Here is a 16,873-nt window from a genome sequence, read left to right on the forward strand (position 1 = left end):
CAGTGAGCCCAGTTCTATGTTAAACCCCGTTGACAATATTTATTTCAACTCGTTAATCGGAGAAGTCATTTGTCTAAAACTTCACCTTTGATCTGTTCTACAATGATGACATGTATGCCTTGGCTTCAAGGGTTAATCTTAGTCTCGCGTGCGGATTTATAATAATATGTCGCGCCCCGCAGCTTATTCACCTTTCATCAGATCAAACCTTCACTTTTTCCTAAGGATAAGAGCACAGCCATTAGTCATCCCATTCAATGAAATATAATACCTCGAGCGCGTTTGTTTCGCAAAAAATCAATATTTTGAAAATATTTTTTTTAAAAAAATTAAGCATTTATATCACTTATAAAAATGAATGAAACAAAAAAAAAATCACCGTCCACGAAAATATTGAAGCATTTATTGTTCTTGATAATGGAAACATTATTTATTGACAATTACTTTGAACAATACAAACAATCATTATATATATATATATAGACAGATGATACGTTTTTTTGTGAAACAAACGGAGCTTTTAGTCCACAATTATTCCGTGGCCGTCCCTCTAGTCCATCCTAGCAATATCTAAGTCTAAATATCTAATATTATAATGCGCATATTGGATGGAAAAATGGGGTTGGAATTGAGTTCGATGTGAAGCAAACGATTTCTAGCTCAATACTTTCACCACAACATGGGGTAATCGAGGGGCGAAGAGGAGGTGGACGAAGATCCACCACTGGACGGTGCTAGGGCAACGAGTAACAGGGCGGACTGGCCTCCGTTGTGGACAACTATCTCGAACGATCCGACGCACCTCGCGAGAAGACTCGAGTTCTTCAATAGCGACAGCCATATGACGTGTAATTTCTTGTTTCCGCCTCCGATCTTTGGGACTCGATCGACTGGCCGGTGATAACGATCGGCACTGGCCGGAGTTGACAACGATTGCGCGGTGCTCAGAATTGGCTCCTACGATCGGCCGTCCTTGAGATGATCCTTACGCGGTTGCTGGCGAAGCCGAATGCATGGAAGATAATTACTAAGTTATTTCTAAATTTGTTATCGAATCCGAGTTCATCCCACGCTCGGATTTCTTTTCCAGCGCTTTATCTGGATATAGCGGAATCTCTCCGATCCGATTGAATCGATTCCGGAAAATGTCTATGTTCCAAATTACATTCAACAAAGAGACTCTTGAGTTCATCGTGAATATTCACGGGACGAAAGGGTGAACACGAAATGGCACGTACCATTCAACCATGAAAGATTGAAAAATCATGACCTCCTTGTGACGTCATAATTCCTGTTTCATTCGGCATACAATATATTTCGTCTATGTGAGAAAATATAGTAGGGCAATATAGAAAGATCTTCATTTCATATCAAAGACTTCAAAATAAAAATGAAAATTTCACAAGAAAAGCACTTTTTTTTTTTTAGTCGAAAGAAACATCTTCATTTCAAATCAAAGAGAAATAAATCTTTTCGAAATGAAAATGAAAAATCCCACAAGAAGAGCACTTACCAAGCGCAATGAAACAAAAAAGTTAATTAGCAAAGTGGGCTGAAATGCGAGAAAATAATTCCTCACTCTATTTTGGTAATATTGATTTTTATTGGTGTGAGAAATTCGAAATCACCTTTGTCCTATTGAATTATGTGAAACCGTACAAATTTCATGTCGCTCTTACGTGTCATTATTAGGGATGAGCATGGTTCGGGTGAGTAGGTTTCAAACCTAGACCTAAAACTTACCCCGTTATAACCGATTCAAATAAAAGGCGAGTCAAAATTTGACCAAATCGTTTCACAACGCTCGGTAAATTAGTGGCGCGAGGGGGCTGAAATGTATGGATGCGAGCCTTTTCATTGTAGATAATTGAATGTCTCCTCCTTGAGATTACTTTTCTCTCAAAATCACCAGTAAACTTTTAAATAAAGAAAAAGAGTATTCTTTTTTCTCGTGTGGGATAAGAAAACGAGCCAATAAGTCTTCAATGCCATTACGGATCACGTGATTTGGAACATGTTGGGCTGTGATTCATACTCCCCATCGACAAAAAGGCACAAGACTATTATAGCTTATGTCCATACATTATAGGTAATTTGGGTTTTGATCCATGAATAGCTACTAAGTGGGGTGTGACCTTTTACACCCTTAGGGTTTTATTGGAATGTCTATGTACAATCTATTCCTCTTACAATTGAGAGCTGTAAAACCTGCAATAATGGGCGGTGTTAATTATAGTGGAATTCTTTGCTGGATATATCACTAGTTTAAGCGTGAATCGTGATAAAGCTAGTGTCTCGATTTTTTTTTCCTCGCATTTATCTCTACTTCGTTGTGTTTGTGTGCCTAAACCCAATAGGACCTTTGGTCTTCTGTTATGTGTTTGTTCGCATGTTCGATTCGAGCGGCCACGAGTTCGAAACCTTCCCGACTAGTGGAGTCCACCCATCTTTTGACCTATCGCCATGGTTACCATGCACATATCTTGACCCCAAAAATCATGCACGAAGGTATGAAGCATGAACCAATGCAAGAGCACCTTTAGAGTTTACATGTGAATGTTGGAAATGGACGAATAGAATTTAGGCGAAGGAGAAAGGAAGCACGAGAAGGTGCCGAGCGATGACGGGCTGGAGTGGCCACCAAAATCCAAGGAGCAGATGAATATGGAGCTCATCTTTCTCAGCCACGCAAATATTTATTATGCTCCTTTTTTTTTTTTTATCGATTTTTTTTATTTTACTTTTTGCCCTTTTTGGCCGGACCGGTGCACCCCAATTCATGCACCTTTCCTTGCCAAGACAAGCCTAAAAAAAAGTCCTAAATTTATTGTATTTTATTTTTTTACCAATTCAAGTCGTAAGGTTTTTAATAGTGCTAATTAAATCATAAATATTTTCACATTTTGCTAATAAAGTATATCCGGCAAACTTTGATCCAAAATTACTAACATGAAAACCGGCAGCTTTGCTTGGCATGATTGGCATTTACATGTTTTTATCGGCACGGCCGTTCTACTTCCACCCGGCGTCTCTTGCCGGCCACGGTAAAGAAAAAGCAAACAAAGAAGAGAAAAAGGAAAGGATAAGTTAATAAGAATTGTAAAAATATTGAAATGTTATAAAAAAAAAATCTTTCGAGCACGTCGATTGTGCCACTATTTCATCGATTTTCGGCTAAATTAATTGGATGGGACTTAATTAATATAATTGGAAGTTTTCGGATTAAATCTATAAAAAAAAATTCAATAAAAGGAGCTCCTGAAGTTCGATATGTTGCTCTAATCATCGTGTCATGTATAATCGACAATTCAAATAAAAAGATCCTCTCGGCCTCACACTTTCATGACATTGGCTTGTCCCGCGGGGACACGTGGCAGCAACCCAGAAAGGCTTTGCTTCTGATCCAACTATCTTAACCGTTCCACGGAGCCCTAGGAAAAAACAAAGCAAAGAAACTTGTGGCCTCCATTTTTTCCTGGCTGAATTTTCAATTTTTTTTTTCATATATTGGGAATTTGTGTGTGCGGTTGGCGTTGGCGTTTTGCAGGAAAATCCACCCAAAAAGTGGCGTTCACTGTTGATCTCGTGTCGCAAGATTGACCCTGAAAAGGGAAAGGGGGGAAAACAGAAGAAGAAGGATCGTGAACAAGCCATTGGTGACTTTTTTTTGTACTCGTATCCTTGAATGACGTGATAAAGTTACTTAAACAATCCGATTTACCATGAGTTTAACCCGATTTGACGATCCACGGAACGATGCATTCTCCCCATTCTTATTTGATTATTTCACTCGAGACCAGAAAAGAAACGAGAAGGAAAAAGGAAATTCGACAAGAGCTTTGCGGATTGAAAGAATAAATCATCAATTTGTCCGAATGGCATGACGATGCAATTTTTTTTTTTTCTGGTCTTGGGGGAACCCGTTTGGATATTTTTGTGGATCTGCCGGGTACCGTATGGATAGAGCTTGAGTTTTTGTCCCGACCCAATCTTCGAGAGGGACGCTTCAAGAAAACCCACGAGCGCGGTGCTCGGCTTGGGCTTCATGGGGCCACGAGCCCAGCTCAGCTCGGCGCGGCGCGTGTGGTTGCAAAAAAGCGTAGCGCAAAAGCATCGGAGGGTGGGGACCACCATCTATCCCCGGCTGCTGCGCTAGAAGCCGCACAATCCACACCACTTGGCAAGCCGTCGTTGTCCCCTCCCTTCCTGTTTTCTTGAGGCCCTTCGTGACCCCTCCCCCCCATATTTTGCCCCCGCTTTTCCTCTTTGGACCTCACATTGTTTTTTTTTGCACGGCCGGCCGGAGTACCCCGGGCAACTTCCACCACACCTGCCGGTTTTCTGTTCAACCTGACTTTCTTTGGACCTCACATTGTGTTCGTAATTAGATTTTTCATTTTTTTTTGGGTGAGATCATCGGACCGTTTGTCTCGATTAAATCTCTCAGTTTTTACGAGACGAGACGCGGAATTGATTTTTGTAGATGGACGTGATTTGTATGATTATGTCTTCTCACCAACAAAGCAATGAATGGAATCTCAAAACCATTTTGAATGAGAGATTATCACTAATTCAAATCTAGATCTTTTTCGAATCGAGCATTTGACCACCCAAATTAATCTCTTGGGAGTGATTCACACGCATCGATTGACTATTCAATCGCGAGCCAACCTGATACCTACGGCCTTTTGGCTATGTCTACGGACATTGTTCTTTAAATAAGGATCGGTCGGTTATCTTGTTCGCAAGTTAAATTGCTCGGTCACCGGTATAAATATTTTCTGATAGACAAAGGGCTTTCGATCGAGATCCTATTGCCGTTCCTGGCTGTACCGGAGCATGTCCTCCGTTTCGTACCGTTAAAAAAAAAAAAGACAAAAAAAACAAGGTCAAATGATGTCCTCGCAGCTTTTGAAGTTAAGGTTTTGACGCCCAAAAAAAAAAAGTGAACCCCGAGAGAAATTCCGTCATGGCTCGCATGACGAGCCCACCGCGAGGCTCCCGGTCGGAAGCGAGTGGCCAGCACGGCGAGTACCAAGCGAGACCCCTCTACTCGCGCGTGGAGTCCGACAACCCTCTGTCTCAAACAACCTCTGTTTCAAAAAGTTAAGGTAAACCTCGAGAGAAAAAGTTCTGTCCACGCATTTGTTTCCCTACAAAATCCTCATCCTCTCCTAAGTATCTTCTCATATCTCGTATCTTCCACGACCCCACCTCCACAAAAAAAAAAAAATATAATAATAAAGAGAAAAGAAACCCCTAATAAAACACATGAATAAAAGAATTTTTAAATAAATAAAAATATGAAAAAAAATACAAAAAATTTTGTTGACTAAATTAATAATAATAAAAAATCGAAGAATTTTAATTTTAATTAACTATGCTTAATGAATGCCGGAAGATTTTGAATTTTTTTTTTGGTGGAAGATAAATAAAGAGAAAACAGACCGGACGCCAAGTATGAAAAATAGGTGGATGGCAGGGGGGAGAGCCCCGCAGCTGGACACGTGTCCTCCCCGCCGTGCGTTCTCAGCCACAAGGCTCGGCCTCCTTCTGGAATTTTCCATCCAACTTTAAATCTTTTTTCCCCGGAAAAATCAAGCACCAATATTTTTTTCTCTTCCCCAAATCTGACGTGTCTCCTCCGCCTTTCTGTATATCGTCCTCCGCGATCGTGCTCCTTTTCCATTTTCTTCTTCCTCGCAGAGCTTCTGATCTCTCTCTCTCTCGCGCGGCTCTGCGATTGGTTTCCGTTCGGGTTTCGTTCTCCGTCGAACTTTCTAGAGCTTGCGGTCTGCGAGGGAGACGGGACTCTCTCCCTCTCTCTGTTTCTGTGGATTTGGAGTGAAATCTGATTCTGCAGGAGCTTTTGGCGGTTCGTGGACGCAGTCGCTCGTTCTGCTGTTTCCGCGCCCTTTTTCCCTTTGGGAGAAAATCGATTCGGAGGACTTTTTGCGCTCGGTAAGTGCGTGCATGGACTTTGATTCTCCTATTCTCAATGCAAGGTGAAGATGATTTAGTTTGACAATGGGAGCTTTTAAAATCTTCAATTGTGTGGCCATGGAGAGGTCGATAGATCTGTGGAGAATTTCTGTTGGTTATGCGGTTAGATGATTTGGGGTTTTTTTTTTTTTTTTTTGGTCAGTGTTCTTGCGTGGTGTTCTGGAATTTGCTCTGAATTAGGTGCGATGTTGTTGTTTTTTCTCCTCAGGGCACAGGTCAGGATTTTTGCTGAAATGGCTGGTGAGGTAAGCAACGCATGAGTCAAAGCTGAATCAATCTTGTCCCTGCATATGTTTGAGGCAAAAATGGCATTAGCTTTAGGGAAAAGAGTTAATAGCTTATCCCAAAAAGCAGAGAACGAAGTAGAAATCAGCTTGAACCCTGGAGAGTAGAGGTTATGCTCATCAGATTTCCGGTCAGATGATCTGGTGTAATTTGATGGTGTATCTTTAATCTCATGTTTCAAATTCAGAGTTCACCTTACACTATTGGTTATGTATAGTTAAATTCATGGTTTTGCTGTATCTTTAACTCTGTTTGTCCCCAAGTTGGATATCCTGGACGTCTGAAATAGGTGGCTTGAGTTGATTAATGAGACGAGCGCTTTATTTGCTGTTAAATTTCTCATTAGTACTTCAATTTGTCTGGCTAGCTTATATGGTTCTCTTTTTTGGTATGTGTTAGTCTGAAGTTCACTTTTGTGGCCTGCGAGATTGTCGAAATTGGCAACTCGCCTTATTTCCTATTCTGTCTTTGTGTTTATCTGTGATTCTTTGTTCCTTTGCATCCTAATATAAATCAGTTCGTCAATCAGGAATCTTCATCCTAATTTGTTCAAAGTGGATATAGGCACAGAATGAGGGTGCAGCATCAAGTGCCTCGTTCACGGTTCCCAATAATTCTTCCAAAGTCGGGCCACAATTGGAAGCTGTGGATAATCTGCAAGAGTTGCAAGCCCTGGAAAATGACCAGACACCTAAGGTAGTTTCATTCAGAAGTTACTTTTGTTGCAATATCTATAATGTGTTTCCAGGAGCGGCATTTTAATTGGTTTTGACCTAGTTTCTTTCTGTTTCTGTTAGGTGAGGAAGCCTTACACCATCACCAAGCAAAGAGAGAAGTGGACAGACGAAGAGCATGAGAGGTTCCTTGAAGCTTTAAAACTGTATGGCCGCGGTTGGCGTCAGATAGAAGGTAAATATTACTGTATGCCTCTTTTATCTTCTGAACATGCAATTTGTAGATCAGTTTCCAGTGTATTTACTAGTGCATGTATGCAGAGCATGTAGGAACCAAAACTGCAGTTCAGATACGAAGTCATGCCCAAAAGTTCTTCTCTAAGGTGGAAAGCCCACATTTCGGCTTGTAATTTGTTTGTGAAAGTGCATGCAAAGGTTTTAAGCTTTGGCAATCGGAAAACTCTATGTTGAGAATACGTGTATGTGTTTCTCTGTTTCTCCCTTGGAATAGGTGATCACTGCTTAAAATATTTGTTATGCTGGTTTCCTTTATTCCAGGTTGCTCGTGGGTCAAGTAGCAGGAGCGAGGGTGCAATTAAACCAATCGAAATACCTCCTCCACGGCCAAAGCGGAAGCCAATGCATCCATATCCACGTAAATCTGTTGATTCTAAGGAAGTGAAATTGTCCTATCAACAAGAGAGGTCTCCATCTCCAATCTCTTCGGTAGCAGATGAAAACACTGGATCTCCTACTTCAGTTTTGTCTGCTCATGGTTCAGACATGGTGGGATCGGCAGCTTTGCATCAACAAAATAGATGCTCTTCACCCACTTCATGTACCACTGATGTACCATCTATTGGTCTAGCTGCAATTGAGAAGCAACCCGACTCATTCAAAGAAGAAGATAAAGGTTGTCTCTCCTCAACTAAGATGCCAAGCGGTTTGACCTTGGGAAATTTACCTTCACTGGTACAGTAAAATCTCAGCTTTGAACTAGTTTACTTCTTTCTTAGGCTACCACGTGCTTATGGCTTTGTTTTTTGTGATCTTGATCATAATTTTTCCAGAATTGTGATTTGAGTTCCAAAAATTCATGTCCTGAGGGAATTGGAGGCACTGAAGCCCCCTTCATCAAGCTCTTTGGAAGGACCGTTTTGGTCACTGAAATCCCAAAACCAGACCATGCAGATGCGGGCACTAAAATATCACATGCAGAGAAGACTGGTGAAGAAGATTCAGTTACTGATGATGAGGAAGTTGGTAAATCTCTACCTTCAAAAGAATTTGACACGCAGTTATCTCTTGGACTAGCTTGTGGTAACAATGGATCCTTGCACTCTGGTGCCTATGTTGCTCCTGCCATGAAACTTCAGAAAGTGGATGTTGATCCTTCAGAGTTTACTTCTGATTGTTTCTTGCAGTGGTGGCCTTTGTACCAAGGTCCACCCTGCATCTATTTCACTCCATGTGACTCAACATTGATTCAAGGACCCTTAGATTCTGACAAGGATCGAAAGATGGAAGTACAAGAAATCTTCAAGGAAAGATCCAGCGAATCAAACGTGGTAGCAGACAAAACAGAAGGATATGGCGACAATAATGTAGATAACAATGCAGATGGTGTTTTTCCCAAGTGCCAAAAACACGTGGAGCGGAGAACTCTCCCTGGCGACTGCAAGAAAGGTTTTGTGCCTTACAAAAGATGCTTAGCAGAGAGAGATGTCAAGTCTCCAGTAATTGTTTCTGAAGAACGTCAGGCACAACGAACCAGGGTGTGTTCATAGCACTACCTACTCGGTAAGACACGATCTTATCTGGTAGAGTAGAACCTGTTTATAACTGAGCTGCAGGATTCTTGAGCTCCCTCTGCTCCGCAATTGTGTGATATTCCTCTACGTACTAGGGGGTAGGAGACGAAGTACACAAATGTTTTTGACTTCTAAGTTAAGCATATTCGATCATTTCGAAAGAATGACTGGAAGAAGTTTCTGCCTTTTGTATCAACCAGAGCCTCGCCTATCTTCTGACCTTTTCCTTTGATGCATAAATAGTTAACAGTTGCTGCTAAAAGCATCTCCTCTTTTGGGTTTTAGAAACAATCACCGCGATTGTAATCTTGGGCTGATTTTTGTTTCTATCATTTTTTGACGGAACAAGACTCCGTTTATTCGAAACCCGTCATGTGTTTGTGCTCCAGCTCAAGATCTTAGAGACTCTATTTCGACTTTAATTCTCTATGCAATTCTGGCTCCGATGTCATTGGCTGCTGCTGGTACCGATAGTTAGTCCCTTTGAGGTTGTACCTGGGCATTTCAAGCTACATGATTTCACCATCCCTAGATGTTTGATCGAAGTGACTTGTGATCTTCATATATTATCTTGTATTCCAATTAAGAAACTGCTACGACACGCGTGCATTCTGAAATTGAAACCTAAGTAGTTTTTTTGTGAGACGGCGCAAAAAAGCATAGACAAGCATATTGGCTGGACATGGTACGATGTGCTGTGTCCAATTTATCGTAGTGTGCAGTAAGAGATGGGCCCATTTATGTGGCCCAAAGAAACCATTGTTAGCAGACGAAGACCTCAGGCCTCATCCAATTCCAACCCGTCATCTCCCGACCTTGCTACGTGGAAAACGAATTCGAAACTAACAGGCATTTCGCGAGTGTGTAGCAACAACTTGTACTCCCCGCGGTAAAAAGCTAAGTAGAAGAAAGATTTACAAATCACTTGGCTTATTATGTATAAGTGAAGTATGTGCTCATCGAGTTATTCACCTCCAACCACGTATCGATATCCATAACTCAGGCTTCAACTTGCGGATGTCCTACCTGTTAGAGCATCGAGACTTCTTCTGATCCATCCTTCGGGGCGGCGCTTGAAGAATACCACGCGTCGTCCGTGATGAACTGCATCCACGAGTCGTCCTTTTCCTCCTCGTCGATGCATGAGGACTGCCCGAGGAGCGTGTCGGGCGACATGGTCTCGTAGTCGTTCGTCAACCCCGGCGAGGTCTCTATCAAGGCCAAGCTGGATTGCCCAGCCGGCTCTTCCACCTCGACGCAGACCCCGTTTTTCTTGAACACGCGACACAGCGCGTAGGAATCCTACATTGAGCAAAAGGAGGTTCCCGAGCTTAGGAGCAGGTCTCGCCCGTCTCATTTAAGAACTTTACGTGCCCCATAAGGCAGTAACACCGCAAGGTTCATGATCTACTAGATTGAATGGTTAGAAAATGCAGAGGAGGAGACAAAAACTCCAGTAACATTTCACAATGGAAGTTACAAACTTGCAAAGCCAAAATTCAAATTAAAGGTCAAAAGGAAGGGGGTGGTTTCGTTTACACGAAAGAGAAATGTTTCGTAAAAAAAATAGTACAAGGAAAAAATACAAATGAAAGGTCAAAAAGGTCCCTTTTTTTTTTTGACAGAAAGATGTGACATACATGGGGAGAAGCGAAAAGTTAAAGAGATTGTCCAAAACCTAAGAACCCTTCCTACACGAGATCTTGGGATGCTCTGACGAAGTACTTTTGTCTCGTTTGCTGCATCTGTTTGTACGTACTCGATGTTAAGGATAGAGCATCAAAATGCCCAAAACCAAACATTTTAAAGTTTTCTAATACCATCTAATGTAATTTAGACATTAAAGCATATCAATTGGTTCGTAGCTTTGTTCATCCACCTCTATAAGTACAAAATATCACCAAAAAAAACTTAAAATTATTATAATTGTGCCAATTCAGTCTTAGATATTTTTTTAATTAAGTCATAAATATTTTGCTTTTATATCAATTCAGTCCATTTGGCTAATTTTCATTGAAAATCGCTGATGTGGCACGACTTTCGCTGGAGGGAAATTTCTATTATTTATTTTTCCTTTGTTTTTTCTTTTCTTTCTCTTTTTTTCCCTTCCTTCTCACTTTAGCCGATTGCCGAGTCCGGCAAGATCGACCTCGCCAGCCATTGGTGAGAGCGAGGCATGACCTCGTCCAGCCATAAATGAATTGGTATAAATGCAAAATATTTATGATTCAATTGATAAAAAAAAATATATCTAAGATCGAATTGGCATAATAGCAATAGGTTTATGATTTTTATTTGGTGATTCTCCCTCCATGAGTATGTGCATGAAATCAACCCGTTTTCCTCGGATGTTGCTCCTAGATCTTAAGGCCAAACGCACATGTCTCATGAACATGGACAATCTACTGTGCGGAGTCTTGTTCTTGGTCCATGAAGAATAAAGTGTTAAAGCAACCGACACCTTAGTTACGTCAAAGAAAAGCCAATGTGAACATGCACTTTTACCTTAGGGGAAAACAGAAGATTAAAAAAAGAAAAAGAAAAAGAACATGAAAACTTAAGAGACAATGAGATCAAAGAATGTAAGGAAAGACCAGAGAACCGAATTATTAAATTCCAAAGGATCCTACTTTTGTCTCACTTGCTGGAGAAGAAGACAAAAGGCAAAAGTTGAAGGGGTTAGACTTCGTCCCTTAGCAGTTAGGAGAGATGCTGACAAAGTGCCAAGTAAGGAATACGAAATCGAAAGCAAAGACGCGATGATAAAAGTGACGTGGACATCTTCAATTCAAGAACAGCAAAAAAAAAAAAAAAGTGGGCAAAAGCCCTAACCCTAAGCAAGGGCTTTAGGGCATGCATTGTCTCATGAACTTCCCCACGTTACCTACGTCGCACCCATCGCAAACCCTAAATGCAACTTTAGCTTTTGTATTTCCGGGTCTCCATTCTTGATGAAAAAGAGCTGAACAAAAGTGACGACAACAACCCCTTTGGTTTTTCCAGATTGGGCGTGAAGCTGAGTCCGTTGTCCAGGAGAAAATCAAGGTAAAAGAAGAAAGGGTCCCCGATTCGGGCCATTTATTTTCCACGACATCGGGAAGAGGATCTCTCTTTGGGTTCAAAATTCAGATATACTTAGTGTTTGTCGTGCTGACGTAGGGTTTGGTGCACCAACCCAGCCCCAAGTGTCCGAGTCTGCGCAGAAATGTTCATCTGGAAGAATGCCGTGTTTTGCATGAAAACACAACAATGTAATTCAAGATGCGCGGCGCCGAATAACCGGGTTTATGCACATAACAGCAGAAGCGTCTATGACTGCACTTTGCAGAGCTCAAGTGCTATGGATGTGTGATTTCACTGGTTCAGAGATTCAAGAGCAGAATTCAAGAAAATGAAGGATGAGAATTTAATCCGAGTGGTGAAGATGGCGTAGCCGGGTTGAGTTATGAAGAACAAAGCCCAACTGAAGGAATTCTTTCGTATTCGGAGAACTATGTGATTTCGTCTTTCATTAAAATGATTGCGAATGAATGCAAAGTAGAATGCGTAGTGTATGTACTGTATCTGCAATAAACCCAATCAGTTTTAGCGCACGCATGTGAGACTGACTTGTTGATTTGAAACTTTGAATTTGCACACGAAAGTTTCATATTGATGTATAAATTGTGAAAAGAGGGGCTGACTTGCTGCTTGTTTTTGTATACACATGCATGTGATCATTCACAACTTATAATCACAGCGTCAGCATTTTTCTTGATTTGAAACACAATGTAGTTTGCATGCTGAAGTTTATTGGCAAAGGGGTTTGATTTGAATCACCTGAAGTCCCGACGTATCCTCGCATTCCTTGTCGTCCAGGCGGTACTCGTGCATCACCCAATGAGTCCGAACTCCCTGAGGAGCTCGCCCCTGGTAGTAAACCAAAGTCTTCTTCATTCCGATCGCTCGGTTCTGGCACATCACCCTCCGATCTTTTCCGGTCGACTTCCAATACCCGGCACGTGTCGCTCGGTTCGTCCTGAACCCGTTCGGGTACTTCCTATCCCGTGGCCCAAAGAAGTACCATTCGGGGTCTCTACTTGGAAGAAACGATTTGTCTACAATAACATGAGCGATCGTTAGACCGCAAGCTCGACGAATTATCAAGATTTGCTACAGGTGCGTATCTTGACAAAGAGGATGCCTTTAACTTCAAGCAATACCGAATGGTACCCTACCACATTTAAAATCTCCATTGATTAGAGAGAGAGAGAGAGATAGACCTGCTAATTCCCATGGTTCACATTTGTAGAGATCAACCTCAGGAATGATGTCGAGCTCAATCTCCAGGCCATTGATCTTCCTCTTGAGATAGTAGTTAACGAGCTCTTCGTCGGTCGGGTGAAACCGAAAACCGGGTGGTAAACCTACCGGTGCCATTCTTTTCTCTCTCTTTTTTCCGGCTTCTCCTTCCGAACAACCGCCTCGGTTTCCCCCTCTCTCTCTTCTCTTTTCCCTCTTATAGAAGAGGATTCAAAATCCCTTCTCTTTGATCTTCTCTCCTCCTTTTTTCTCCTACTTGATGGATCACTTTTTCTCTCTTCACAGATTCTCTTCCCGGACAAACGTTTCGCTCAAGCCCTTTTCTTTCGCAAGACAACGAGAGAGGCAAAAAACCGTGCATGCACCGCACCGTCCCCACTTCAAATTCATTGCAAGTCTCGTTATTCATGCACGTATGACATGATCATAGTTACCCCTGTAGCTTAAAAGGTTAAGCCTGCTTAGGGTTTCGTGTGTCTGTTCAATGTCAGCATATAATACTCATTAAGGGCACATTAGTTACTAATGTTTCTTGGCCATGTATGCATTGTACCAAAGGCATAGGTGATGAACGATGCATGCACGGAAAATTGTCAAAAAAAAATCCTAAACATAATTACACTTTTTGTCAATTTGATCATAAACCTTTATACATTTTGCTAATTGAGACATAAATCTTCGCACGTTTTGCTAATTGAGTGCATCCGGCCAACTTTGGCCGGAAATCGCCGACGTGGATGTTGTTTGTCATACATGGCACAACCGGGGCATTGACGTACACGGTTTTTAATAACAGTTTACGATCGTAGCCGACCACGTGCGAAGGTGAGATCCGTGTGAGGGCCACGGTGCCACGGTGCTCTCGCCTGATCGGGGATCAAGTATGAATGCACCTCAACCAATTGTATGAGCTCATGAGTGGAGCGTTATGAGATGATATCTGATGCAAAGCACATGAAGAGCTTGAATTGACCAACAAAGACCCACTTGAACCAGGCCCTCATTCTTTCTTTTTTTCAGGTACAAAAAAAAAAAAAAAAAGGCGAAATCGTCATCGAGAAGAAGAAAGAAGAGATCAGCAGGCCCACTTTCTTTCTCTTTTTCCTTTTTCCTTTTCTGGCAATTAATCAACTTTTCTCTCTTTTTCTTTATATCTCCTAACTTTCTACGTCATAATTGCTCAGCAAGATGATGACTCCTTTCTCTTTTTTGGCTTCGAGACTTGCTTTACTTTCTGATGACCGCTCACAGTCGCAGACGGACACTCTCTCTCTCTCTCTCTCTGTCCCACTTTCTTTCTCTCTCTTTCTCTTCATTTTTCAGAGATTTTACAGGGTTTTTTACTGGGGCCATGGAGCTCAAAAAGAGGCCAATTGCATTCGAGATCTCCCCTTTTCTCATCATAAAAGAAAAAATAGATTTGATTTGTCTTTATTGCACTCTAGGATGTCAGAAACTAGAGGTGAGCATGGTTCGGGTAGGCGTTTCCCACTCTAGAACCAGTAAACGCCCACTAAAGACCAATTTCAAAAAGTTAAAACCGGAAATCGCTTGTTGATTCTATATGGAACCGGTCCCACCAAGGTTCATCGGTCAATTTTGGAGATTGAAAATTAAGGATTTGGTGAGTAGATTCAAGATTAGGGATTTTAACTTATGGTAAGTGGAGGCGACCAAGAGCGAGAGAGGGAGGTGATGAACAGTCGGAGGCGTGACCTTGAGTTGACGGGAATCGAAGCCGTGAATCAACGGGAATCAAGAAATAAAGATGGAGGTGAAGAAACGAACATGAGAGCGAGACACTAAGAGTCCGAGACAAGAAAGAGTAGAGATCAAGATTTGAGTGAGAGTTTGATTAGGAATTTTTCATTTTTTTAATTATAAATCATACATATTATATATATTGCTGATCCGGTCCGGGTGAACGGGTGGGCGGTTCCACACTTGGGACCGAGAATCGGATCGGTAGCCACCGATTCTAGGCCGGTCCGGTCGAGTCCGGTTTTAGGCGGTTCCCTGTTCTTTTGCCCACCTCTATTAGAAATCGTCCAATGCGGGTCAATCTCTAGTACATCTAAAATCAGCTACCCAAAACGGATAAAACCAAAAGGGAGACCATGATTAAACATCCGATTGCGCTGGTGTGAAATCAGTTTCACATAATGCAATGGAATTGACGAAAATCCTAAGCGTGCGGAAAATAAAAATAAAAAGAAAAGTTAAGGAAGGCGAAACCGTTTCGGGGCTCCTTTTTGGACCGAGAGTCTCGATTTGGATTTGGCCCGACCTAATCTGGGCCGAATTGAACATCTAAAAGCAATGGGATGGGCCGAGTTGTCCAATTAAACAGAAGGCCCACTAAAGTGGGCCACGGCATGATTCCAAAACACAGCTCAACCCGTACGATCCCCTCTTTACCTTTAGCGTCTTTATGCATCTCATGTCCGGATGATAATCTCAGTTTTCATAAATCAATGAGTGAGACTTATTGAGTTCTGTTTTATTTTATTTTTTAAGTAAGAGATCGAGATTTATTGAGGCACCAAAAGGAGCAACGTGCGAGACGCTTGATTGGTTGCGAGAGGAGTTGCTTTTGGTGGGACTTGATAGAGACGCTTCTTAAAAACAATTGCATCGTTTAAGACTCATTTAATGAATTTGTCGTCAGAGCCTCTCCGATCACTTAACTGATGTAATTGACTTCGCGAGTGGTCCCCCATCTCGCCACAAGCGATCAGGTGATTGCCGAGAGATGATTCCCCTGGAATGGCCTTGAGGAAGTTATTCTAGTCACGGGACAAGCCTATCGCCACCATTCGACACCACCCTCGACCCCGAAAAACTCATTTGCACCCAAAATCCCTCTCCTACTCTTTTTGCCCGCGTGTTCTCTCTCCTCACGGTAGCAACACAAAACTATAGCGGCGGGATTATTTGCAGCTTGCAATAGCAAGGCCATACGAGCTTTGGCTTGAGCATAGGCCGACCACGAGCCTTTGCGACACTCTCACAAGCCGCGCAACCTCTATAGCAAAGCTGTGCCATGGCCGCAATTCGACCCTTTAGTCCTTGAGCTAGCTCGGCGGCTACTGTAGGCTTCGGCTCGAAGGTCAGTGACGGCCTAGAAATAAATTGAAATTCATGGTAAAAATGAAGGCAATGCTAGTAGATTTTTGAAATGTGAGGGCGGTACTTAATACGATCGAGCATAATGGATTGATCAAATAAGGAATCGCCCGGATCGGACCGAATCAGCCGGGTTGGAGGCTTCGGTTCTGTTCTTGGAACCGATTACAATCGGTTCGGTTCCTTGTTCCGAGAGGGAACTGGATCGCCCGAATTTCCTAAATATCTTTTATTTTAAAAACAAACATAAACTTAATTTAGCATCTTTCATTTATCCTTTTGCTCATCAAATCTTTGTGGATGAGAAGAAGGATCACTAGATCTCAGCTTGACAAAAAGGATGGGCGGGCGAGTGCTTATAGCAATTAATTCTCTCTTTAATATCCCACATCAACCACGAGACATAATGAAAGAGAATGGCTTGTTATGTGGGGTATTAAAGAGAGATAGCAAGTCATTCGCTTTAGGGTGTATTTGGCAATGATTCTGATCCGATTAAAATTGATTTTTTCTAATTCTATTCCCTAGATGAATTGTAGAGAATCAGAACGCATTTGATAACTGCATAAAACTTCTATTCCCAGAACGGAAATGTATTTGATAACTACATAAAATTTTTGTTCTTGAGAACAATTTCTCTTCTCAATTTTTTTTATTTAAGTCAAATAATTA

The 16,873-nt window shown here is 41.8% G+C and overlaps 2 protein-coding genes across 3 annotated transcripts; one reads left to right on the forward strand and one right to left on the reverse strand.

Annotated features, from left to right (window-relative positions):
- The first annotated feature begins 5,634 nt into the window (after positions 1–5,634).
- Positions 5,635–9,139, forward strand: LOC115734776 (protein REVEILLE 7-like). 2 transcript variants are annotated; one of them, XM_030665697.2, is made up of 7 exons: positions 5,635–5,961; positions 6,212–6,248; positions 6,853–6,984; positions 7,086–7,197; positions 7,284–7,345; positions 7,521–7,934; positions 8,033–9,139. In XM_030665697.2, the coding sequence occupies exons 2-7, from the start codon at positions 6,237–6,239 to the stop codon at positions 8,747–8,749; spliced, it is 1,449 nt and encodes a 482-aa protein (XP_030521557.1). In that variant the 5' UTR covers positions 5,635–5,961; positions 6,212–6,236; the 3' UTR covers positions 8,750–9,139. The 2 variants fall into 2 exon arrangements, with proteins under 2 accessions (XP_030521557.1, XP_048138444.1); XM_048282487.1 differs by lacking the exon at positions 6,212–6,248 and having other exon boundaries at positions 5,788–5,961.
- Positions 9,140–9,296: 157 nt separating this feature from the next.
- LOC115734777 (NAC domain-containing protein 86-like) lies at positions 9,297–13,255 on the reverse strand. The gene is made up of 3 exons (XM_030665698.2): positions 13,036–13,255; positions 12,593–12,870; positions 9,297–10,075 (listed from the first exon to the last, which is right to left on the reverse strand). The coding sequence occupies exons 1-3, from the start codon at positions 13,190–13,192 to the stop codon at positions 9,803–9,805; spliced, it is 708 nt and encodes a 235-aa protein (XP_030521558.1). The 5' UTR covers positions 13,193–13,255; the 3' UTR covers positions 9,297–9,802.
- Between the last annotated feature and the right edge of the window lie 3,618 nt (positions 13,256–16,873).

The sequence above is a fragment of the Rhodamnia argentea genome, chromosome 7 (assembly GCF_020921035.1).
Source record: "Rhodamnia argentea isolate NSW1041297 chromosome 7, ASM2092103v1, whole genome shotgun sequence".
Lineage (NCBI taxonomy): Eukaryota > Viridiplantae > Streptophyta > Magnoliopsida > Myrtales > Myrtaceae > Rhodamnia > Rhodamnia argentea.